Below are 27,890 nucleotides of genomic sequence, written 5' to 3'. Positions count from 1 at the left end.
AAAAAACAACAACCACTGACAACAAAAAACGAAAAAAAACCCCGACAATAACAAAATACTACTAGAACAACAGGGTTAAACGCATGTGATTTAGTTTTTTTTCTGCTTGAAAACAACTGCCATGAACAATGAATATAGACAGAAAAGAAAATCGTTACAATTTTAGACCTATCAATTGAATGATCAATTCTTATATTTTTTTAAATCAATTTTAATCTCACTTCTCTATTTTGTAGGCCTGGCAAGGATACAATGGCAACGTTTACTTTGAACCTATATCAATTGCTGGTATGCCAAATGATGTCTTAATGCCAAAGAGTGGCAAATCACGTGGGTCTCATGTAAATGACCAAATAAATAGGATGACACCTGGACAAAAGAGACCAATGACGGAACCTAACAGATCTCCGGATAGTAGCAGCAATAGCAGATCTATTTCGCGCAACACCGGAAAGAGTAATAATTCGAAGAACAGACCATCGACCCGTCAGATGGCGCTATTAGACAAAAGAACTGTTCTGAATAGATTCAATACCTCTTTAGATGACGACATCACATTGATAGAAACGACAGAAACAACCGGAAGTCTAGCTGTTAGGCCAAAAAGTGACAATATAGTTGATTATAAAACCAGACATGATCAGATGTATAATAGAGAAAGAATATGCAAAGGATCCGTAGCACATAAACAATATATTGCTAAAATGCAAGGACATCGGCCGACCTTGAAAGTTAGTGGCGGGAAGTATTCAACCCCAGCGGTTACTTCCCCTCTCCTACGCACACAAACTCAATATTCCTTAAGTAATAATCGGCTAACGACAAATAGTCCAGATTTATATGCAGCTCAACTTCCTCCTTTAGAACAGCTAAGAAATTCAGTTCGTCATATGGACAATACAAATGATAAACACAACTATGGACGAGCTCGGCCAGTAACGAACGATATTAAACCTTTCATCAAATATAGTCCAGATATCAAAATCAAACAACCAGCTGTTAATTATGTGTAGTAACGTTTCTTTTAGTAATGTCTTAGTGCTGTGTTTAACTAGTAATACTCGGATATGTATTCGTAAACGTGCAGTATACATATGATAATCGAAAAAAATCGTTGGTCTCGGAAATATTACATGCATTTCCAAGCATCATATATACATTCAAAGTGTATGATAAAGGATTTATAAAGGTGTTATACACTTAAGTTCATAGTACTTCATAATAGTGTCAAACTGAAGTCCCGAACGACATGCATGAACGCTATTGAATGATTGAAGACACATTAATATTCATACAACAATTTTATAGACAACAGAACTTCTGGAAGTAATTCATGTTTGTTTCTTTAATTCTAATATGGATGTCAGTATTAATTAAATCTGTAAACACAGTTTTTTTACTCTGTTTGACATGTACATGGTAGTGCTACAGTATGAAGCGTTTTTGTTTTCGCTGGTTTTTCGTTATTTCGCATCAAAAATGTTCATGTAGAGTGCAAAAAAATAATTTAAATTCTGTTACATGCCTGGTTTTTTTTAATGTTGTACTAGTTTATAGCAGAGATTTTGTGCTTGAAAGTTTAAAGGGCATGAAACATGCACCTTTCGATTTGAAACTTGCTACTTTCGATTTGAATCTTCCTTTTGATATAGTAAAATCTTTGAGGCATTTTTCAACGCAGAGTCATTTTGGAACTACCGTACCGAAAAGTTCAGAGATTCAAATAACAAATTGTTGAATCATACTTAAGAAAAATATTACATAGACATCAGAGCACCGGAAAAGGAAACTTTTTATTTTGTGGATTACAAATATGGTTTCACGATATTGGTCTAACGGAAAAGTAAAGTCTTTATTTTTTTAAAGATTATATGAAGTACCAAAACGCGGTAAAAACGTTCGTAAGGAAGATTCAGACAGTACAATAATCAGTAGTGGCAAGGTATTTACGAAAACAGGCATTTGTGAATGATTGGAGCAAGAGGAGATTGTTTTATAATGAAACAAGAACCTATGAGATATACCAATACCTTAATTAGCTGCATACTTTTCGCTTTCAAGGTTTCGATGATTACTTACTATCTTAAAATACTTTCTGTATCTAATGTCATCCCTATGGATTAGAAAAGTTATACTCAAAAGAGTTTACTTCCTTTTACACAGTTGCCTTTTCCGGTTTCAAAGTACGCGTCACTTTTCTTTTTCTCCATTTAAAGTTTGAAATTTTAATCTAAAACAGTTGACGTTAGATATGAATATTATAACTTAGGATAGATGTAGCAAAAATGTAAAAGGTTTATTCCCATGAGAATTGAAACGCTCAAGTATTGGGACCATATTCGTATTAGATCTTAAGTACAATGTAAAATTCGGTAGATGTAGTTTGAAATTAGGAGATAAAGCTCTCAATGGAGTGGGGTGGTTGGGATGGGGTGGGGTGGGGTGGGAATTGGGTGTCAATTTAACACAATAGTCGGAGACTGTTCGACAACACATATAATTAAAATAGTACATTTGCTTTAAGAATAAATGGGGTGGGAATTGGGTGTCAATTTAACACAATAGTCGAAGACTGTTCGACAACACATATGTTTAAAAGAGTACATTTGCTTTAAAAATACTGTGTCAAATATTTTCATAGCGTTGCCAAATATTCCAATAATTGTAAGACATTTGTATTGGCAATGTTAATAGTGTCGATGAATATTTTGTATTTTTTTTCTCAAAATAATGATTATTTTTCAATATAATTTGTTACCTTTTATAGTATTGTAAAAGTTGGTAACTGTCCCGATTTGTTTTTAGTTAGTACAATGTATTTGATGTGTACTGCCGTAGGGTATCATGTTGTCAATAGTATTTGAATATTATATACCGGTTAGTCACATCTGTCGAGTAACTTTTCTACAAATCATATATTGAATGATGCATACCAGCATCTGAAATAGCCTATCTGTGATACTAGTAATTTATGTGTGCTGCATACCAGCATTTTATGTATTTGATGTAGCATATCTGTGATAATTTCCAGTAAATTATGTGTGCGTTGCAGCTGTTTTCTTATGAAAATTGTAATTATGTATGAAACTAAATTAATAAAAAAAAATATGTAGAAACTCTAATTGTTATAAAAAACAAACAGAAGATTTGAATGGTTTTGTATATTTTACCAAGTATCTACATCTACAAATATCCTAAGCTATCGCATTACTTCAAATAAAACACCTAAAAACATGACATTTCCTGTAAAAATACTTTTAGATGATGTTTTCTTTTATGCCATGGTATTGTTAACGTTATGTGTCAAATTATGCCCAACGTCTACATTATCAACTAACAAACAACAATATAAAGAAACGACAAAAAACAGACAAATCATAATGATACATGTTGGAAATTGAAGATTAAGCTTGCAAAGACGAAACATACAGATTCAAATTAAGAAGATGTGGTATAATTGCCAATGGGACAACTCTCCTCCAGAGACCAAATAACAGAAGATTTTATTTCAATTCGCTCTTTTCATTAATTTCATTTCTTTTCCTGTTTATTGTTTCCTCGTTCAATGTCGTGTACACAGTTCGTATTGAATTGGTTCTCGGTTGAGGTAAATGGAAATTTCAGTTCTTCGTTTTATAATTAACACATATACATCCCGGTAAAAAAATGACTGCTTATTTTCATTTATCGACTTTATCCCGAAACCTTATCCATTTTATTGTGCTTTAAGCATATTTTTTAATTCTATTTTAAACATTTGTTTTCAATCCAATGAACAACCATGATCGTTTAATCACAAATCGAGTGACACTAGTCATAGTAAGTCCAATCTTTAACATAGTGCCTAGGTTCACACCGATGTGTTTATTTTAGTGATTGTTATACTTAATGGTACTCTTTGTAATCCTTTATTATTCATATATTGTTTGTATCTATGACGAAGTATTTCCGTCTATCCTTTTTACTGACAAATTAGCCAATCAGCAATTAATAGTTCTAATGAAAGAATTTCCGGAAACATTGATTAGAATATATATAAAGCCATTAATTCTTGAATGTACACTAAAGGAAGATCTCGTGAAGTGATCAGAATACATAATTTTACAAAAAATAAAATATGCTTTTTTCATTTTTTGGTTTAAAATTCAATATGAAGGAATCACAAATATTAAGTTTATAAATTAGTTAGAATTGTATTAAACGAAACATCGTTCCACGTGACATATCTGATCAAAATGCAATTAATATGATTTTAATATGTCATTTTGTCCATTAATGTCGAAAGTGTCCTGTGTATTCGCTGAAACATCTGTCTTAACTGTCCTTTCCGGAGGCAAGTCCAGATGAACCATCATTGAAAATACCATTATAGCTTATTATGACAAATATGATTAATCAAATTCAATAGAATCATCCCCACAGCGCACAATTTATTTCAATGGACTACAGAAGTTTACTTGACGATTCTAGTATGTTGATGGTGAATTAAATGATACAGCAGGTTCAGTCTTTTTAGAAGTTAGTCAAAACAAATGACTTCAAGACATTATGCTCACGCTGCCTTTTTCATATTGTTCGATCCGAAGAGCTCATCGTAGCGGACAATCTATATTATTATGTCAGGAAAATGTTCTTCATAATTTTCCAACGTACTCCTTACTGGATTAATATTGTAGCTGGTCCAGCTATTTCCTACATGGCAATCTTGATGAATATAATTGTGTTTGTAGCGTTTTTTGACAAGCGAATCAAAACACCTGTTACAATTCTATTGCAAGGTTTAGCGATATCGGATAGCCTTACCGCATTCTGTACTTACGGGCTTGTTCCTTTGTTTGCTCATCAGTTTAGAGACATTGGGATAGCCAACGCAGATGACAACATTCAAATAGGAACACCTATAGGTTTTGAAATTGGTGCACTTAAAAACTTTACAGTGAGCGATATTACAGATTTGGTTAATATCAAATATCCTTATTGTGTTATTCACTATTGTGCTACTCAGCTTGCTGACAGTTTCCATCTTGTATCCGTGTTATTGACTGCTTCTCTTGGTTTACAGAAATTCTTAGCCGTAGCTTTTCCAATCCGATTTAGAATAACCACCACCAATAGAAAATCCATTATTGTTTGTTGGATTTGCTTTCTTACTTCGATGATAATTAATTTACCGCGGATTTTTGTTGTTCGTCTAAGGTCCATAGAAAAGGACACATGTTTTGTCTCTAAGCCGAACAAATTACTGGAGAAGTATGTTTTAATGTTTCATCCGTTCTTGTTTCTTTTTTTGCTGACTTCTGCAGTAGTCATAATGACAATTTCGTCATTTTATATAGCGTTCATACTTTGCTATCAGAATAGAATTCGAAGAAAGGATTCCCTCTCAAAGTGTAAAACCAAAAGGAGATCGAGTATCTTGATTTTGTGTATAGTTGTTGTTTTCTTGTTATCCGAGATACCACGTTTACTTATCAATATTACCGTATTCAACACATACAAGTCTGATATGAATAAGGAAGACATCGTTTGGAAAAAAGTGAAGTACGAGATAAGAGACAAATCTATGAAATGTCTAGACAAGCTACAGTTCAGATTCGTACAAAAAGTTAACTCTGATTTAAACTTGAATATAAGTATGTCTTGCCAATCTGATATTGATTCATCTCACAGTTATAAAGTTTGGACCAATTATGTAGTTCATACGTTGGTTGGAAATACATATGCAGATTACACAAAGCAACTTTCTAGTAAGATTGATCCCGAATATGAACAAATGGTTACAACTATCATCCAAAAGTTGACTGGACTTATGAAAAATAACACTGAACAAAGTTTGACAAAACTAATTGAACTATTTCTCTGTAACAATATCAGTGAAGTTGATTTTGAAAATATTAAACGTTCATATGAAATGGCCATTTACTCGTGCGACATTAGTAAAATCCCAGCAATACACACACACTTCGCCTATCTTGTTTTAGGGATCACTCCATACAGTGAACCAATGAACTACATACTGAATATTGTATGGGGGAAATTCGACATTACTTTGGAAAAGTTGAAAATTACCATAGAGATTCTAAAAATATCAACCATTGTCGGATGTATGTCCAATTTCGTCATCTATTTTCTAATGAGCGAAAAACTAAGAAGGGCATTAAAATTTTCGAGAAACTTACCATGCCTTAATTACAAAAGGAGGATTGTGGTATTGGAGTTACAAAGATACAAAGAGTTCACGAAATCTGTAAGTTGCGATGCTACTGATACTGATACTGAGTTTGTATTGGACTGAAGTTAACATTTAAGAAACATTTAATACATTTATTTTTTATGTGAGGATGTCGGTATTCTATTTAATTCTGTAAAATTTACTACCAACGTGTCGACACTACAACTTGATGACTATTATATATTAAGATTATTCCTCAATACTTTTGTATACAAACCATTATATGTCAAAGACTTTTTTCTCAGCTGATATCGAAATTCAATTAAGTTTAAGACTGCAGTCGCTGGTTTCATAAGACCTTTTAGCATAGCATTTTTTATTTGTTTACCTTTGTCTAATAAATAAAGGCAACAGTAGTTAACCGCTGTTTTAAATTCAAAAAAAACAAAAAAACAAAAAAAATTCGGGTAACAAACTAAAACTGAAGGAAACACAACAAATATAAGAGGAGAACTACGTTTAAAGTTGTTTCTGCTCGGCGGTAATGCTAAATAAATCATTGATTAAGTCATGTTGCATATTGTTTATATGTATATGTTCTCAGTAAGATTGAATTTTATGAGAGTAGTATTTTTATTCCTTCATTTATTCTTTCATTCATGTTGATGCAGCCACTCCGTCTGTTATAAAGTGAGGATTGTGCCAGTTGTTTTCCATTTGTTTGATGTATTTGAACTTTTTTTCATTTGAGAAGGACTTGCACAAATCATTTGAAAAATAATATTTCCTTCTGTCTAATAAAAAATGGTTTAAAATTGTTTTTGTGCAGCGGTAATGCTCAATTATATGTAGATTATGTAAGGTTTGCATATTGTTGATATGTATATTTTCTATGAAAATTTTGTTTTATGACAATAAAGTATTTTCTTCTTTTATTTGTTCAATCATGTTACATCAAGTTTGTCTGCAAGATGCGTTATATGGTGACAAAATAATTTATTTATCTCAAATATATCTTTGGCGTACATAAATTTAAGCACGGTTTATATGATGAGTATGTTATCTTTTATTTGTTAGACAATAAAAAAAATCTATGTAAGATTTACTCAAAAAAGTCGACAAAACTTGTGAGATTTGTTTTGTATAGTTTTGAGTACAAGGTTTCCACTCACTCGTCAGGCCTTATATATTATCAAATAGAACAACTTTTAAAGTTATCATTGGTGCAAATTTCCGCGACGTTGGATGGTGATAGCAACAAAAAAGTTATGTACACTTGTCTACATTCATTCTTCTATGTGGAACTAGTTTTGCTTGCCCTTCATGGAGCCCATAAATAAACCACCCTGATTTTTGTTATCAACTTTTTGTGTATGGGCTTGATGCTGAGTCTGTAGATTTCCATGTTTTGTAGACTTTTAAATTTATTGGTGCGTTTTGCTAAGTATTTTGATTTTTTTGTTTTACTATACTAAGGTGTGTCGTTTTTATCATTTTGCCATGGTGCAATCCGTTTTTGCAACTCATTTTGATTTGTTCCTTAGGTGTCTCATCTTTTTTTCTTTTCTTTCTAAAACGACATGACATGAACAGATTTCTTGAAAATTAAATTCAGAGGGGTAGTTTGTTTCTGTATAGTCATTTTATGACAACTTTTCACATTAGCACAAATGGACTTCTACCTTCTGCTGTTATCTGCCCTATGGTCGGGTTGTTGTCTTTTTGACACATTCCCCATTTCCATTCTCAATTTTATTATTCATGCGCAGATTTGATTTTCTAATTCTTTGTAAAGCTTCCATCGTTCCATCGTTATATAGTTAGTCGACAACACACATCAGACATATTCATAACTATAAAGTTATTCATGGTGGAACAATTAATCTAATGGATAAAAAAGTAACAAATTCATAACATATAATAAGGGAAGTAATCAAAACAATGAGAATGGTTTAGATGAATTAAAAAAAACACTAATAAACGCCATATCAGGATTTTCGTTTAATCCATCTTGTTTTTTACTCAGAACAAAACAAAAAACAATACATTCTAATAATTCTTAATCAATTTGATACCTATCGTAAATCCTACTGACGTTTATTTACAAATAAATACCAAAAAAATAAGACACTCAAGTAGTTTTAAAAGTATTTGGACACATTATGTGTATACGATATTGCATTCGTATATTTGAAAATAAGAAGATGTGTCATGATTAGCATTGAGACATTTCTCTACTTGAGACCAACTGACACAAATGTTAATATTTATAGGTCACCGTACGGTGAATTGTGTTCTTTTTCTTGCGTTTTATCTCGTCTTACTCCTCTGAAATAAGTTTAAATTAAGAAAACATTATAATGTTCAAATATCAAATATATAAATATATGTATCTAAAAGCCATGTTACACATAATAAGTATACATGTATCTATAAAAACAATCAACATTTAATTTTGTAAAGATTGAACGACTTTTGCAAATCGCTCCTTGGTTGTTAATTAATCCAGGAAACACATTCTACCACCTCTTTAGATTGTTGTAGAAAGCGCGTGATAACAGTGTTAACAAAACAAAAACAAAAAGTCACCAAGATAACCCTCCCCAACAGAGCTCTGTTGATTATATTGGCGTCTCTGGGTGAATTAAAGTGTGATATGGAAAAAGGCCATATGATTTTATCAAAATGCAAATTCAGCATTGTAAAAAAAGGAGTTGGAAAAACCAAGTCAACGATAGAAGTGAGGTTTGTAAAGTTATCCGTTTCAGCCTTTCGGTTGTGATTGTCTCTTTGGCAATCATACCGCATCTCCTCGTTTATATTTAACAACCATTTATTTTAAGCTATATAGGCTAACTCTGTTCCCTATTTGTCGATTTTTTATGCTAACAAAACTTGAGATCAAGTTCAGCAAACACCATCCAGCCTTTTATTTTTTCAATTCAAGAACACGAATCAGCTCATGAAGTTATCTCTGTAAACAAAAAAGAAGCTATACAAATATCTTGAAAATTTACAGAATTAATGTATTATTCACAGCTGTGTTAAAACGTGGTACCTCTTCCAATTAAACTAACAGACTTACCGAATGTAATTGACAATGAACACACCAACTAATGGGAGCAGTAAAGCTAACACCACCACATAAGCTATCCATATATAGTCAGGTCTTTCATCTGAATATAAAATGCTGATACTACTTCATACAATGCTTTCGTAATGATGTAGAGAGACCAATGGACATGTTTTTATTGTTCATATATTAATTTTTTACTGATACCAAACAACTGATTTGAATTCCTAATACAAAATGCGTGTTTATCGGTTATTTTCTTATCTAAAAGTGTTTTTACTATTGTAAACAACCTGTTAACGAACCTGTTTTGGTTAAAATATGCGAAAGTGAAACTTTTCCTCTTGTTTAATTTTTGAATGCGTATGACCTCTAGACTGTGTTCGAATGCGCATTGTTGTAGATGAACGTATTAGTCTAATCGGCTAAAATACGTATTTTGTAAAATCAATCTGTATTTTCCTATCTTGACTTTTTTCTAGTTTTTGAGTGTGATTTAAAGTTTCTTTCTTGTAAACTTAAATCCAATCTTTTTTTCATCCTAAATATCACCTTAAAAACGGTGGATTGCAATATAGTTTTTTTTTCACAAAATGTACTGATTTCTATTAATGACTTATAATCATAGAATTGTATACTATTATTACTGTGGATTCATTATTATTCGTTGGATACCAATTTTCGTGGATTTCGTGGGAACAGGTGAACCATGAAATTAAATGTTCAACGAACACCAAATTTTCTATAGGCATGTATGCAGATTTTGGCAAAACCACGAAATTAAATATCTACGAACATTTAAGTTTTTCTCAATCCACGAAAATTTGTACCCACGAAAATAAATGAATCTACAGTATATAATTATTTAACTTTGCAAACCTTTAATTGTTGGCTTGATTGTAGCACTAGAAACGGTAGAATTTTCTGTAATAAGAACAAAGCATAAATTATAACAATGAAACCCAAATGATTTTATTTTAAGCTATACTAATCAATCTTTGTCCGTTTATCGCAGAATTTTAATGGGTGGTCTTTGAACAAATCATTCAAAACGCCATTCTACTTATAGTTCAAGTATATGCACCGCTATGTAAACAATGTACACGATATTCGCATAAATATAAATGCCTTTAGTTTTGATTTTGACAGTAATTTTGGGAGAAATCTGATATATTGTATGCAGTTTTCTGCAAAACCCATTCCCGTCTAACTAACGATAAAATTGTCACAACGAAGCAAAAATCTCGAAAAAAACTACATTTTAGGTATCAAAAGTTCAAATAATATGTTGAGTCTTATGTAGACGAAACGCACGTCCAGCGTACTAAGTTATAATCCTGGTACCTTTGATATATATTTACACCACTGGGTCGATGCCACTGCTGGTGGACGTTTCGTCCCCGAGGGTATCACCAGCCCAGTAGTCAACACTTCGGTGTTGACATGAATATAAACAATGTGGTCATTTTTATAAATTTCTTGTTTACTAAACTTTGAATTTTTCGAAAAACTAAGGCTTTTCTTATTCCAGACATACATTACATAGATTACCTTAGCCGTATTTGGCACAAATTTTTGTTATTTTGGATCCTCAATGCTCTTCAATTTTGTACTAGTTTGGCTTGATAAATGTTTTGATATGAGCGTCACTGATGAGTCTTCTGTAAGAAACGCGCGTCTGGCGTACTAAATTATAATCCAGGTACTTTTGATAACTATTCACTTCACTGATTAAAAAAAAGCCCGATATCTTCTTATTTTAAAAAGGCTTTCAAAAGACAAAGACGATGAGTATGATACGCTTTTAAAATGTGTGGTTAAAAATAAATCCGTCTAACAAAAAACAAATGTAGATGTTTTGCCAAGAATAAAAACATTGAAGAAGAAATAAGCATACCTGATATCTGTTCTTTGGTTGTATCCATCATTTTTTCAGGTGTTGTGAGTGTTGCTTTATGTGTGGTAAGTGTTGATTCATGTGTTGTGAGTGTTGTCTTAAGTGTTGAAGACTGAGTTACTAAAAGAAAATACATAGTTCTAAGTAATTATATGCTCGAAAATGCAAATTTATCTCTCCGTACGCAATTTAACTACTTATAATCGAATATTTTCCATTAAATATGAGAAATCTTTGAGAGATGCTTATAAATTTAATTCTCAAGTCGGACATTTTTTCCTAATATCGGTAAAATAGAAACATTATCAAACTAAAAAAATCAAAATAAAGAAATTTTTGAATTTAAAATTAATCATTTAATGTTTATTTTCTTATTTGTTACCACATATTAAATAGTGTCAACAGAACCATATGGATTCAATGTTGGTCGTACATTAAAAATGTCTTTCCTTAAACTAATTCAATAGATGAAATATATGATAAGAAACAACATATTTTCGTTATAATCTGATCTGTACAAATTATTTTTAAATAATTAAAAAATGTAAAGTATTAAATGAAAATTTATTTATCTGAATTGTACGGAATGACTGAACACTATGTTCATAATACCGCCAATAGCTCCATGTGCTTGTAGAGTCTATTGGTTTTATCCTTATGAACACCAGTAACCCAATAAGCGTTTTTATGCATTTGTTAGACTATTGACTGGTTGATTGTTGCTTTCTTAACTTTCAGTTTTACATGGTTCATGTCTATCCAGGATAAAACGAATTTACATTAAGTGCAATAAAAAGGTACAGCAAGATATGTAAAGTCTTAAATTTTCATATTAAAAGATACGTCCGAAGAATTGTAACACAAATGTAGAACACATATATTCAAAGACGATCATTCAAATGCTTTTACTAGAATTCGCTTGTGTTTATTTTTTTGGAACAAAACTAAAAATCTAGGTTTAGAAATAAGAAGAGTTGTTTACCTTTGATAACTATTGTTATAATTGTCAATGGGGCAATTCTCCAAAAAAGACCAAAATGACATGAAAATTAACAACTGTAGGTAACAGTACGGCATTTAACCTTGAGCCAAACCCATACCACATGACCAAGTATAAATGTATGTCTAGAGAAAAAAAATAATTTTGGAAACTAAAAATAATTTTGATTTAAACGTTTAAAAGTTCGATTCAGGATGAAAATGGAACTTGAATTTGCCGAAATATTTGAATTGAACTTGAGATCGACGTAATGTTGTTTATTGAATTCAAGTTCGACGTAAGACTTTCAATTGAAAATCAAGTTTGGCTTAAAATTCGAAATAAACTTACCTGTTGTATCTCCATAGCAGTTTGTTATAAATACAGATGAAAGTACTATTAGGGAGAAAGGAATATGAAATAAATCCATAGTTATCATATTAGAGCCATAGATGATATAACAACATTACAACTTCCTTTTTGAATAATTTTGTAGATATATTCTTTCCATTGTTTCTAATAAATGAACTCTTACGGGGAATCATTCCAAAACATATAATATGATATACAAATCGGTTCAACGTAATGAGCTGGATCGACATGGATCAGATGACAAAACCGTATACAAGTATACCATTTTTACATTACAATATTAATTCGCCTTATAATTTAAACGTTTTTTATTTGTTCGACCTATGAATTTCCTAAAAAAAAATCAAACTAAATAGAAATGTTAATGTTTTTCATTTATTTTCTAGTTACCTTCATCTCTTTAAGGGGATTTTAATTACACGTTAACATATAGTGGTGAAAAACGTTAGAAAAAAAGTCTGTTTGTTAGGCCATTTAAACATTTAAACACAGTGTATCATGTCAAATTGTTTGACTTTTATTTGTTCAAAGGTTTAATCTGCTGAGTTTAATAGTTTATTTAAAACAATACAGCTTAGAGGTTTACAAAACTTTGAATTTTTCGAAAAACTAAGGATTTTCTTACGCCCAGGAGTAGATTACCTTAGACGTATATGGCACAATTTTTTTGGAATTTTTGGGTCCTCAATGCTCTTCAACTTTGTATTTGTTTGGCTTTTTAACTGTTTTGATCTGAGCGTCACTGATGAGTCTTATGTAGACGAAACGCGCGTCTGGCGTATTAAATTATAATCCTGGTACCTTTGATAACTATTTATCAGAAATATAAACCTAACTTAAAAAAAAAAAATTGCACATTCTAAATTTTAGCGTGATGTTGCTTTAATATCGAGCTTGGAAATTTATCAACGATTCTAGTAAACTCGTCAATCATTTCAATTATCTTTTTTGGCGCATATACGAATACAAAATAGAACAACATAAAGACTTAATGATAAGATAGTCGACAAAAACCATTCAGGTGACCACAAAATAGACTACAAACTGCATGCAGGTTTAGTTTCTGGTTTGTGTGCTTCCGATTCTTCACATATGTATAGCTATGTTCTAATATATCTATACCATATATAACGACAAGGGTATGAAAGTGACACGTATGAAGTTCATTAAGTCTCTGAAAGTGATTGGTTCATTTCTTTTCTTTCTCAAAATGTCCTGTGCCAATTAAGGAAAAGGCAGTTTTTATCAAATAGTCCGTTTATATGTGTGTTTGCGTTTTTTTGGTAACAGTTCAGTGTTATTACCAGGATATTTTGGTTGAATCAATCTATACATATTGAACAGTGATGAACTGCCGTTGTCTTTATTTATGTTTGTCTCGCTGAGATTTTTATTCTAGGTTTGCATAAATTGTTAGGTCATAAACATAAGCTATTGAATCTGCTTTGTAAGTTACTATTGCGACATTTTCAACGACTATATAAAGACGTTGGTAGCGGTACACTTTTTTCTCATTCTTTTTTTTTACCTTTTTTGTATGATCTACTTAAACTTACCGGAGCACTACATATCACCTATCTGATATGACAGAGGGATGAAAAAGTTGGGTCATTCATTTCTTTGCCTCGTTGAATGATGACCGTTGTTTTTCGGGTTTTTTTTTGCCATCGGTAGTTGACTTAAATATTTGATTTTTCTGACCCTTTGTTGTCTTCTGGTTCTTTTTTCTTATTTTGATTTTTTTTGTAGGAAACATTTTTATAAATGGAATTGGTTTGGTACTGAACCCTAACTGTTAATATTTCAATTAGTCTTTCTGTATCCTACGTTTTATGCTTACTGTTCACATTAACAGCAAACTTATACATTCTAGTGTTCACGAATACCCGTTAAAACGTGTTTTTTTTCTCGTTTTAGGATTATTTGATAATCCCCATCAAACTCAATCAGAGCAATGTAGCACATTGATAAGGGTGCAACAGTTGATCTATTAATCTATTTGATTTTAAAAAGTTAACACGCATAGGATATTATAAGGGAAGTAATCGAATGAACTCATATAGAAATGTTTAAAAATTAAATCAACTGCACATCAGAATGCTCGCTTTAACCATCTTGCTTTTTATAAAAAAAAACCCCAATCAAACATATAACAATGCAATGTATACATAATAATAAATTTTAATAACCATAAATACCTATGTGATATTGTATAAAAGTTTATGCACAAAAGAATACAATAAAATAAGACACTCAGATAAATACATCTTTTTGGATCACATAACACTAGTTATGTTTACGCTTTATCTAGCGTTTCTTTTTCTTGCGTGTCATCTCGCCTTACACTGAAATAATTGAATAAAAATTATTACATTTAAAATGTTTATGATGATAAGAATTTTGTGTCAGACAAAGTTGATCTTATATGAACCAGGCTTTTTTTTATATTTTCGGTGCATTTCGGTCAGATAGCTCTTCATTTTTATTTTTGTACAAATACATCCTTGACGTTCAAATTTTAAGTTTTGAGCGCTCGAGATGAAGGTGAATAGTATTCCTTCGAACCGAGCTCAGTTGATTATATTTGCGTCTAGGGTTGTATACTTTGGGATATTTAAAAAAAAAACATAAAATATTCTTAAGATGCGAATCAAGGATTTTGGATGTGTGGTAAAACAACTTAAAAAGTGTTTGCGGTTTAACTGTAGGTTAGTTGTCTCATTGGCAGTCAATTACTTTTATTTGACAATTATAGTATCAGATCCATAAGCTTCCTCAAAATCCGTTTATTTTCTCTTATGTATCGCTGTTGGTTTCTTTTTTCAAGGATCATAATCAACCCGTGCAGTAACCTTACATGAATAGAACTGTATAACCAAATGTGGTTCATAAGTGTTTTTCGTTTTTCGTTTTTTATATAGATTGGACCAGTTTTTTTTCTCTGTTTAAATAGTTTTTCAGTAGTCATTTTTGGGTGTAAGCCAAGGCTCTGTGTTGAAGACCGTACTTTGACCTAGGATGGTGTACTTCTACAAATTGTAATTAAGATAGAGAGTTGTCTCATTGTCACTCATACCATATATTTTTATATTTATTTACAACTATCTTAAAATATATAGAATTGACGCGTGTTAACTGACTGTATTTAAAACAAAAGTAGATCATCTATCAAATAAACTAACAGACCTACCGTATGCAATTGACAATGGATACAACAGCCAATGGGAGAAGTAAAGCACCCACCACTACATAAGCTATCCATGTATAATCAGGTCTTTCATCTGAAAAAAATAAGGGTGATATAACTATCCATAACGCTTGTCGTAAAGATGTAGAGGGACCGTTAATAATTTTTTTTATCGTTCTTGTATTAATTGATCTACTGGTAACAGTCTTGTATTACAACTCCAGTTTCCTCTGCATGTAAAAATATAGAAGAAAATAAAATATTTCATTTTTGCAGATTTTTTTCTGTACTCAATTTTTTCTGTTTTATCAAAAGTTTATACTAAATTGAACGATTAATATATATATAAGGGAAAAATCTTGCATCTTTTGGGGAGTATCAATACAGAAAAGTGAGAGGATGTCGTGTTTACTGGAAGTTGTGCGGCCTATCAAAATCAGCAATCAGGAAGTAGAAAAACATGTTTAGACTTCAGGGTGACGTAACTTTTTATGCTTTGTGGCATAAACCACTTTTTTCGATAACATCACAATTTCACATTATTACATTACCCGGCCACGTCCACTTGTATTTTTTGTCTATCTGATGAGTTAAGCCTTTTCAACTAATTTTTATAGTTCGTTCTTATGTTGTACTGTTATACCACTGTCCCAGGTTAGAGGAGGGTTGGGATCCCGCTAACATGTTTAATCCCGCCACATTATTTATGTATGTGCCTGTCCCAGGTCAGGAGCCTGTAATTCAGTGGTTGTCATTTGTTTATGTGTTACATATTTGTTTTTCGTTCATTTTTTTTTACATAAATAAGGCCGTTAGTTTTCTCGTTTGAATTGTTTTACATTGTCTTATCGGGGCCTTTTATAGCTGACTATGCGGTATGGGCTTTGATCATTGTTGAAGGCCGTACGGTGACCTAGTTGTTAATGTTTGTGCCATTCTGGTCTTTTGTGTATAGTTGTCTAATTGGCAATCATACCACATCTTCTTTTTTTTATATGATATACATTCTATGTATCATTTTTCAATTTTTTATTTTCAAAGATCATCTGTTTTGCATGTAAGCCTTTGGAGCAGTCAATTACAAGACTGCAACCTACTGATACCAAATAACTGTTTTGAATTCCAAAAACAAACTGTGTGATTATTTGTGTTTTCTCTTCTAAATGTGCCTTTTTTGTTGCTTTACAAAACTGTAAACGAATATGTTTTGGTTAAAATGTGCGAAAGTTATACTTTTTATCTAGTCGTAACATATAAATTAGCACGACCTCTAGACTGGGTTCGAACGCAAAACCGTTCAGTTGATAGGCTAGTCATTGTTTTTAAATGAACTAATTAGTCCAATCGGCCAAAACGCCTTTTGTTAAAAAAAATATGTATTTTCCTGTCTGTTTTTTTTTCTTTTTTTTCTTTTGAAATGTAAAAAATGTTGCTTTCTTTTACACTTGAAATCTAATATTTTTGATCCGAATTATTACCAGTCGTACGTATTGTGATGTTTCTTCTCTACATTACTTGTCGTAAGGATGACAAGTTCCCACTGAGCTTGTTTGTATTGTTCTTATAATAGTTGATCTAAACCCAATAATTTCGAATACAAAACTTTTATTTAATTGTTTATTTTCGTAAGTGTCTTTACTGTTGCTATACAAACTGTAAACGAACTATTTGCAATGCAAAAAATACCCAATTAGTACGACCTCGCAGATTCTTTTTAAATTTATCTCGTTTTAGCTGTTTCGTCGTTACTTAATCACATTTTTTTATTTTTTATTTCTAAGGTATATTCACCCAATACTAAATTAAAATCTAGTACCTTTGATAACTATTCTAAAATATAAATCAATTGAAAAAAAAATGCAAAGTGGCAATTATTTGTCAACCAAGATCGGAGTCAAACACACTTCGACACAAGCGGTCTATAATATTTGACAACAACGGGATTATTTTCTATTTCTATTCATTTAAGAAACTTAGCATTATCTTTGAACTCATTTCGCTATTTTCTTTTATTACATATTATTTTAATTTCAATATGAACCCCTTTACAAAAAATAAAATATAAAAATACGTTAAAAATTGAATATTATACAATTACTGTCTTTTGATGAGGTAAATGTGTGGTTTTATTGACTTTGGAAAAACTGATATTCATTGAGGCCAACGGCCGAAGTGAATATTAGTTTTTCAAAAGTCAATAAAACCACATATTCACCGAAACAAAAGACAGTAAATGTTTTATTCCATATTCCGAAAGAAATGAATGTAATAGAAAATATTTACCAAAAGTAGTTGTAAATCAAACGTTTTTTTACCAAAATTGTACACGAAAAAGTACGCGACGTTTTGCGCGGTGAATATCCTTTTTACGCAGGTGAATATGCGTATTTATTCAAAATCCAATTCATATAGATAAACCTACTAAAAGTTTATAAATATGGAATAATATATGTTTTCGGACTAGGGTTAATCGCACAACCTTCGAGTAGACATTGAAGAAGTACATGAAGTACGCAGACAACTCGTTAAAAAATCTTTTATATTTTTTATAAAATATGTATTGCTATCTGGATTTCTTGTCTGGTTTTTGAATGGAATGTGTTTACAGGTTGCTGTCTCGTCTATTCTACAAAAATTGGATCACTTCAATGTTAAATTATGTGGATTGCTGAAGGTTTTTTTCTCATAAATATCTACAGATAATTTAGATTCCTTTTAATTAAAATTATTCATGAAGTTGTATACTATGATTATTTAAAGGTGCATACCTTTTAACTTGATTATAGAACTGGAAACGGTAGAACTTTCTGTAATGAGAACAAAGGCTTAGTACAACATTGAAAAACAAAAAATGCTAAATTTCAAGATATGTAAACACTTTGATCGTATATCGGAGTGTCTTTGATGGGTGGTCCTTATTTCTGTGTTATAGAAAATTGCATGCCATACTTTCCTTTTTTGTCTATCTCCTGTCAATTTTTTTTTATTTCAGCAACCAACTATTCTGTTTTGTCTTCTAATATTTTTCCACATTTTTCTATATCCTTTTTATATTTTCTCGTTAGATTTTTTTAATCCATTCAAACCGTCTTTTATACTGAACAATTTTTTAAACGCCTCTGTTATTGATAATTATATAAACTATTTGTGATCGATGGGTATGTCCAGCCTCTTTATTGTTGGTTGAGTCATATTAACTAAAATTCATTGTAATTCTGTCTTATACCTAATAATGTAGATGTATTGATTACAAATAAGATAGTTTAAAGAAGACAGATAATTATGTGTATTGAACTCTGAATTTGCATTAGAATTTTCATAGGTATATTGTGTTGACAAACTTACGACCTTTGTCTCAATGTTACTCGGTTGTAATTTTATGACTATATCAATTGATTTCAATTTTGGATCACATATTCTTTTCCTTTGTTAACTTTAACAGATAAAAAAGACCTATTTTGATTGAAATAAACTTATTTTCCCATTTAAAAAGGTATAGCAGCCTACAAATATTGTTTTATGTTATGGCTTTATTCATTTGAAACAGCATTTCAAATGCAATCCCATAGTAGTTATACTCTTCTAATCTCACGTGTTTTCGTAGCTCACATGTATGAGGAAATAGAGTGTGTTAAATTTATTGTAACCAATTATCCTTGTATATTTTCTTAATAATGAATACTGAAATATTAATGTAACATATGAATCAATCAATAAATTCATAATATAACTTATATTTGCCAGTCTGTAAGAAATCATACCGGTTGTACTTTTTGTTGTTGTATTCACCGTTATCTGTTCTTTAGTTGTGTTTAGCGTTACTGCAGGTGTCGTGGGAGTTGCTTCATGTGTTGTATCTGTCGTTACTTCATATGTTGCGTCTGTTATTGTCAGTGTTTCAGACTGGGTAACTGAAAAGGCAATACATGGTCATGAAAAATATGAAAATATTTTATGGCTAGCTTATCACTTTAATTCTTCTAAAGTCCGTTACTTCATTTATAATATCGAAAGAATGCATTCCAGTATGCACTTCCTCTTTTTTTAAGTTATAGAAAACTATCAATAAAAACTCCACTATTTTTGTTTGTTTCTAGAGCTTTTTAAGTAGACAATTTTAACCTGCAAAATTAAAGAAAAATCTCTCTTTTATGAAAATCACTATAATCTTAATTTACTCGTGTAGCCACGTAAACATATTGTCCACAGAATTGACCCTACGTTGACCGTATATTTATATGTATATCTTTTCCAAAACTTATGTTAAAGACTTTTTGCGTGAGATAACGATGAAATATTTTTCGTTGAATAATCTAATGTTTCATAAATTATTACATAAAGGAATCGAAATTGAATTTTCTGCTTTGTACGGAATAACTTAACATTGTCATCAATGTACAACAGTGTTTTTATATTTAATTAGTTTTCAAGGCAGATACAAACCAGTAAATAAACAAACAGGTTTTAAGGCATGTTTAATTGGTTGGAGGTGATTGTTTGTATAACTAACAGTGGACAATATTTCGTACCCATTCAGGACTAAAGCAAACTAACAATCAGAACAATAGAAAAGTAGATTTGGAATTTGATGACAGAAATTGTACCTTGCTGCATGCAATCTAAGACCCCAGCCAGTTTTGGTACAGGTTCTTTGGCGTATACGGGGCGTGGTATCATCTTTAACGTTCTCATTCCAATCAGGCGAAGCTGCTTATTTATACATCATCAAAAATAAACGGACAGCCAATAAAGCAATGAATTTACTGAATCCGGGATGACCATATTTCTACACCCAATCATCCCTATGGGTTTGTTACCCAGTAATAAATAGTTTGTGCTCTGTATCTTTTTGTTGCTGTCTCATTGATAAACGAAAGTATGATTAATAGATTGGCGGTTGAAGCCTTTTTTTTTTTAGCATTTATGGCTATTTCGTGGCGTTTTAATTGAATATGTGAAGAAAGCCAAAGCAAATGATTTTATGTAAAGGTAAGTTAGAACAAAATTCCCCTTGTTTTTTTTTTAGAACAATGCCTTTTAATGGAAATATATGGGTGGGACACTTTGTATCATAGATTGGAATCCCCTTTTTAGAGTGCGGGATACGCCCCTGCGCCCGATTTTAATATTTGTTTAACAAAAAAAACTAATAAGAAATAGGAAACGATATCAATTAATACAGACACGTAGTTTTTGAGCTTCTAGGAAAACATTTGGCTGAAGATTGTTTGTAGTATTAACAAGAAATTTGTATTAAATATTATCTCACTCCCTACCTCTCATTTTAATCCCTAACACTTAATTTGATAGTTTACCTATTCAAATTTGTCCTGTGTGTATCATGTAAGCTCACAAAATTTTATTACGTCACAATAATTATTGTTAATGAAGACAATAACCTGGAATGAGTTATGGATGGCAACTATAGATCTAAACTCTTAGTTCATCATAACCTTCTAACATATATGACCTTATTCACACCCCAAATGTCACTCTGAGTGCAGACAACATCATACATCTGACAAAGCTATAATGCCTGGCAGGCACTAGATAAGTTTAAAAAATCATAAATGATTTTTATGTTTTTTTTAACTATAAACTTCTCCGGGTTTTGATATTCACTTTCATTTTGTTCCCACAGAAGGTGTCAGAATAAACTCAGTTGACAAAAAACGTTTGAGATGTTCCCCTTTGTGATTAATTGGACAAAAGACAGACAATAGATATCTGCTTACATCAACAATATGTGACCTCAGTGTAAAATGGAGGGACCATATCCAATTCAAAGTCAAGTGTTTGTTTATTTTTTCACCGTCTGCAGATTTAAAAAAAGGAATGTCAATTCTAGGTAAACGTTTAATTTTATGAATCATCAAGTGCATTGGATTGTTGTTACCTATTTCCCGCTATTCTAAAAAAACCTTTTGCAGGTACACAGTTTAATCTGCACTTTATTGTGGAGTAATTACTTGTGAGGAACTTTTATATATATTAGATAATCACAAATTTTATTAAATCGTGATTTAAAGAAATACTGACTCCCATACAATTGTTACACAAATATAGACCATCATTATCATGATTATGTTATGAAGATCTTTCAAATGATTTCTAACACAAATATGACTGTCAGTGTTCAATTTTTGAAAAAAATGATAGGTATGTCTTTTCTCTAAGGAGTGAAATGTTCCAGAAACTAAAATCTAAGATTTCTACACCATTTATCTCTATATGTAGCACAAGAAGAGATATGTACTATTACATACTGCATTTGAACAGACATCGTGTATGCAAGTTTTCGTCAAAAATCACAATGAAATAATATTTGTATCATATGCCTTTAGTTGAGGTTACATTTGACATGTGAAGTTACGGGAATAAGCTTTTACGAAGTTAAGTTTAAAATTAGATTTCAATTGAACTTAAAATTTTAAGATGTTAATCGAACTTTATTTCGACTAAAGGTGTAAATGGTATTTTAATTGACGTAAGATGTTAATTAACTTACCCGTTGTTACTCCATAGCTAATACTTATTAACGTAGATGAAATTAATATTAGAGAAAAAGACATATAAACTAAATCCATATTCATCATACAAGAGTCATAACTGATTCGACAAAATCATAACTTCTTTATCAAATAAATTTCTAAGTACAATCTTTTCATTGTGTTTCTAATAAATGAAGTCGTAATACGAGGAAAACTACACACAAATTATTAAAATACGAAATACGATACGATTTAACGCAATCAATAGGGGTAAGATGACAAAACTGTATGTGTTACAATATGAATGTACCATAGAATTTAAACTTATCTTCAATTGTTTAAATAGTGAACTATCTCACGAAAAATCAAACTACATAGAATTACTGTTTCTTATTTATTTTCTATTTACCTTTGTTTCTTCTTCAAGGGGATTTCAATTATAAGTTAACATATGATAGTTATGTAACAAACTAATAAGAAATATTTCGATATATCTAGTCAACTATTTATTAAAAGTTGTAATTGGAGAAGTATTAACGATCAATTCAAGGATAAACATTTGATTACAAGTTTTGATAGCTTTTGATTTGTTATAACTACTCCAATTACTGGGTTTTCTACATATTCATACTGAAATAACAACAGAGTCATAATATGAAAATTTTTGTCAAATGACTAACATGACAATTACTACAAAACGTGTCTCTGGGTTATGCTGAATTAAATTTTCATTTTAGCTATAAATTTTTTTTATCTTTTGATTATCGATTTTCAAATTTCATGGCCTCGGGCACCGATCTGAATTCAGGAGCACTTAAATAATGTCTTTCATGTAATTGAAATAGTACTCATATTTGGCTAGGACAGAATGTTAGTGTTACAACAGGTAACATTTGGATTTCTTATAGATTTGTTGCAAGAGTTATTCAGCGTACGTTCTGCAAACACAAGGCATCAAATAAATTCGTCATTCTTTCGACTGGTCAAATGAGTCCTATAGCGACATGAAGTCCAAATGGCAAGATTACATTACAAGAGGCAATCATTGGAGTACACATATTTTCACAAGCATACCAAAAGTCATGAATGAACATGGCGTGCTCCGAAGTTCAATATATCTTTATGGTTTAAGATTTATCACAAACAACACGCTTTAGATTATATTTCAAAGGAGTGGTTGTAACTTAGCCACAGTATCGTTTCATAATGAATTACTTAACAATTTAACTATAATTGTATAACAAGTTCTGCCAGAATATGCTTTTTAAATAAAGAATTCAAAACAAAGTTCTTGCATTATTTGAAAACTCAAAATGGCCAATTTAGGCTTCTATTCGTGATTTACACAGTTTTGCATGTTTTTAAATCTTAACGTCCTCGTTTTAAACAAGAGCATAAATGATCGATAATCATTTAAGAACACATACTATTAGACCTTTTCAATATCTCTCGACACCTACAGTTGAGAACGACTACGACAGGTAAAATGTAAAGGGTCGTCTCAAAAATTAAAAAAAAAATGAGATCATTATTGATTTTAATGCTTTCCTACAGAGTCCAAATGACAAGTTTTATTTTTAATTTATTATAAGGAAAATGATAGACTTTAAGTCACATTTCATCTTTAGACGTTTAGCTTCTAGCTGTCCTGGTTGAATTTGGAAAACGAATAGAATCATGTTTTATTGTAGTTGATATTTAATTAAACAATGATTATGTCGGTTGACAAGGGCGGCACTTGTTTGTTAGTTCTGGCCTTGGAAGCCTCCATATACTTTGTATAATTTCAATTCACCAATTTGGTGTTCCACTTGAATTCTGTATTCATCAATCACTGCTTAAATGTTGTAACATTGAAACGAGGCGTTAATTATATTTTTTTTCAAAATTCACCAAGGAAAAACTTTAACTCGAACAAGATATCTTGAAGCCGAGAAGATAAAAAAAACAAAAAAAAACGTGATATTTTCCTTCGACCTAAAAAAACGGCAAAAATATGGCAAAAGACTCACATAATCACAAAAGTGAAGAGAAAATGGGTTAGGATCCAGAAATTGGAATATTTGTTTAATCAATACAACATGAAAGGTCGTGAAAATACATACGAAATAAGAATATTATATGACAGAGGCATATGTATGGTGGACGGATGCTGACGTTTCCCCTTTTCATGTTTTCAAGGAAATCCAGAAATCGAGAAATCGAAATCGAGAAATTGAGAAATCGGGAAATCGAGAAATCAAGAAATTGGGAAATCGAGAAATAGAGAAAGCAAAAACGCAAAATCGAGAATTCATTTCGCGTTTTCGCGTTTTTGTGTTTTCCCTTTCGTGTGTTGGCGTTTTTTCTTTCTTGATTTCTCGATTTCCCGATCTTATTTATTTCCAAATTTCTCAATTTCACGATTTCCCGATTTCTCAACGTATGTCACGAAAACGTTAAAAGGCGAGAATGGCCGCATCCGGCCACCATACATATATTTATTTATTTATTTAATTGGTTGATATATATTCTTAAACTATATAGTCAAAACAGTATAAACCCGCCAATCCAATATGTTACGTAATGATAATCATGATGGTTTTTTTCTTTGAGACGACCCATCCACCTGTAAACTGTAGGTGTCATTAGTCGGTGTCGAGAGATATTGAAAAGGTCTATTAGCAGATTAACAAAATCCCATTGAATAATAAACATCTTAATAATCATTATTTAATTGTTTCCAGATTCAGGAACGGTTACTGAATATAGTTATCAAAGGTACCAGGATTTTAATTAAGTACGCCAGACGCGCGTTTCGTCTACATAAGACTCATCAGTGACGCTCACATCGAAATAGTTATAAAGCCAAATAAGTACAAAGTTGAAGAGCATTGAGGATCAATGAAGCCTTATGAATTTATCCTCTGTCTGATTATAGATTATAACACTTTGTTCCCTGTTGTCCCCCAATTCTGGACATTTTTACCTATTATGTCTGGGTTTTTAGTTTACACATCGTTGACAATATAATGGAAGTCTATGCAACTGTCTTTCAAATGAGAGGTTCACCTAGCTATAAAACCATGTTTATTCCACCATATTTTACATTAAAAGTACCAAGTCCGATATATGTCAGTTGTTATTGATTCATTTGCTGTGTTTGATCTTTGGATTTTTCCATCTGATTAAAAGTATTTCCATTTTGACTATCCTCGGCGTTCAGTATTTTTAGTGATTTTATTTTTTGTAGTAAATGCAAATGAGCTGGCAGTGTGCTGTTGTTTGTAAGGAATTTTGTGAAGCTTATGAATTCAATACTTACAAGGTAAAATATCACATGTGCTGATTCCCGTAATGTTCATTGAAGCCAAGAAGTACTTATGATTCGCCAAAATTCCATCCTTGTCAAATGATATGTTTTTGGTGTGGGATTAGCTGAGTGCTCATTTATTCCTAAATCTGTTACAAGATAAAATTTCTGCTACTCAGAATTAAAAAAAATGTCATTGCAATTGTTTTTATTCAGGAAATCAAACCCTAGAATTCAAGTTTTTTTTATATCAGTAAACAGAAAGTGTGCTTTGTCTTGATATTGCCCAATTTGACAGGTTAGTCATTACAATAAAAAAAAGGACGTAAGATACCAAAGGGACAGTCAAACTCATAAATCTAAAACAAACTGACAACGCCATGGCTAAAAAAGAAAAAAACCCAGAAAAAACAATAGTACACATGACACAACATAGAAAACTAAAGAATAAACAACACGAACCCCACCAAAAACTAGGGGTGATCTCAGGTGCTCCGGAAGGGTAAGCAGATCCTGCTCCACATGTGGCACCCGTCGTGTTGCCTGTGTGATTACAAATCCGGTACGTAGTCTAATTCGGTAGGTCACATTTATGAAAGGGAAGGGGATTGTAGTTACGACGTAAGGAACATATCCGATTTCATTTGTGAAACGGTTATTCAATTACGGTCAACCAACCCGTGATTAAAAGAAAAGACATCAAAGTTTGATGTCAGTAGTTGCTGTTTCTATAAATAGATAAAGTCACCACACTCTCAAGCTTTGAAACACATGTCTTTAGATAGAATGTTCAAAGTGCAATTACTTAGAAAAGATTTAAAGAAGCACAAGTTTATTCCCAAACGATAGGGCTGTATGTTTGGATAATGCAGATTCAACAAACGATCTTCGTCGATAGCCCAAACAGTCCTTTTCAAAATATTCAAGTAAAAAGCTTGTAGCTGGTACTAAACATTTGTAAAATGTTAACACTGCCTGAGTAAAGAATCAATAAACCAGGTTTTCCTCATAAACTTCATCGGAAAGTACCAAGATCTAATAAATAAATATCCAGTGTCTACTTCACGCAAATAATACAATATGGTTTTGAGGTATACATTCTAGGGGTTGAAGTTGTGTATCTCTTATTTTTACTTTACATTTTCCCATTTGTTTGTCTTCGTGCTATTATGTTTCTTTTTGTTGTATGACTTTTGCCATAATCCGCATATCACTTTAGTGTTAAACTGTGTGCGTGCCTTGTGCAGGTGGTGCTTGATGCCCAATCAGATGCTAGAGGTTTTGACAGTGTTGTTTTCACTTTGTTTACCTATATTTGTTTAACTTAATTTGCATTTTTTTCAATAAAATGTATATTTTATACACATAGATATAGGAAGATGTGGTGTGAGTGCAAATGAGACAACTCTCCATCCAAAAAAAAACAATTTAAAAAAAAGTAAACCATTATAGGTCAATGTACGGCCTTCAACACGTAGCCTTGGCTCACACCGAACAAGCTGTGAAGGGCCCCAAAGTACTTTTAACTACAAAAACTGTTTTATCGACTTTTGAAATTGTTTTGTTTGCTTCTCTGTCAAATTTATTATCAAATATAACAATTTTTAGATGTAGACTTTCTAGATATTTGAAAAGTGTGTCAGAAATCATATCTGATAGTCTTCCTCAGTCATTAGAACCTTTCTTCTTTACCGAACTGAACAAAGAAATAACACGACGGGTGCCGTATACGGTGCAGGGAATGTCTACACTTCCGAAGAACCTGATTTCACTCCCGGTTTTTAGTGGAGTTCGTGGTTTTTTTTTAATTATTTTTTATAACTGTTGATGCAAATGTCCTTTGGTTTTGTGAGTCTATGTTTACTCCTTGGTTTTAATTGTTGTTGTCCTGTATGTCAACAAAACTAATATAAAACTTAGTAAATGTGAATATCAATAATAAAACTATACAATTAGTGCCCAAAAAACTCTAATGTAAGGGAATTGGAACAGTATTTACGGAGAAAGAAAATAATTGTGATGTTCATATTACGAAGAAGCGACAATTCCAAGCACTCAAAGCTGGAATGTAGACCAGATATGTGTTAACATTAAAAATAATAAATAAGCAGTACAAATAGGATCAACAGGTCAAATCAACAAGAAAGTACGATTTTTTTATTATATATTCTCCCTGGATGTATAATAATTGATATGCAGGGATACTTTGCCTAATGTTGTAAGCTAGGTAAATTGTTTTAAAACAGTATTAAGTGCAATAAAGATGATTTAATTGTTTAAAAAAAAGAAGAAAAAAGTACGGTTTGAGAGTACTCGCTGTTATTGACCGTTAGTTAAAAGCCTAATGTCTGTCAAAGATCTAACAACTTGTTTGAAAAATCAGACTGATTTAGTTTAATTTTTTAAATGACCCTTTGTCCTTTACCG

The 27,890-nt window shown here is 31.4% G+C and overlaps 3 protein-coding genes across 4 annotated transcripts in view; 1 reads left to right on the top strand and 2 right to left on the bottom strand.

Moving 5' to 3' along the window:
• Nucleotides 1-2,416, top strand: part of LOC134697309 (uncharacterized) — a 43,620-nt gene extending 41,204 nt beyond the window's left edge. For both annotated transcript variants that reach the window (XM_063559501.1, XM_063559500.1), the window contains exon 4: nt 237-2,416. In XM_063559501.1, coding sequence (XP_063415571.1) covers nt 237-1,013 — 777 coding nt within the window. In that variant the 3' untranslated portion in view covers nt 1,014-2,416. The remainder of the gene's footprint in view (nt 1-236) is intronic.
• A 5,735-nt stretch (nt 2,417-8,151) lies between these two features.
• Nucleotides 8,152-12,687, bottom strand: LOC134696550 (uncharacterized). Its single transcript, XM_063558408.1, has 5 exons — nt 12,473-12,687; nt 11,143-11,262; nt 10,125-10,169; nt 9,258-9,348; nt 8,152-8,500 (listed from the first exon to the last, which is right to left on the bottom strand). Exons 1-5 carry the CDS (start codon nt 12,558-12,560, stop codon nt 8,440-8,442), a joined length of 405 nt encoding a protein of 134 aa, XP_063414478.1. The 5' UTR covers nt 12,561-12,687; the 3' UTR covers nt 8,152-8,439.
• A 1,971-nt stretch (nt 12,688-14,658) lies between these two features.
• Nucleotides 14,659-25,570, bottom strand: LOC134696534 (uncharacterized). The gene is made up of 5 exons (XM_063558375.1): nt 25,476-25,570; nt 19,442-19,591; nt 18,449-18,487; nt 15,684-15,774; nt 14,659-14,838 (listed from the first exon to the last, which is right to left on the bottom strand). Exons 1-5 carry the CDS (start codon nt 25,513-25,515, stop codon nt 14,790-14,792), a joined length of 369 nt encoding a protein of 122 aa, XP_063414445.1. The 5' UTR covers nt 25,516-25,570; the 3' UTR covers nt 14,659-14,789.
• Between the last annotated feature and the right edge of the window lie 2,320 nt (nt 25,571-27,890).

Source organism: Mytilus trossulus, chromosome 14 (assembly GCF_036588685.1).
Source record: "Mytilus trossulus isolate FHL-02 chromosome 14, PNRI_Mtr1.1.1.hap1, whole genome shotgun sequence".
Taxonomy (NCBI): Eukaryota; Metazoa; Mollusca; class Bivalvia; order Mytilida; family Mytilidae; genus Mytilus; species Mytilus trossulus.
Note: the sequence above shows the minus strand (reverse complement) of the source record. Positions and strands in the feature narration are given on the sequence as shown.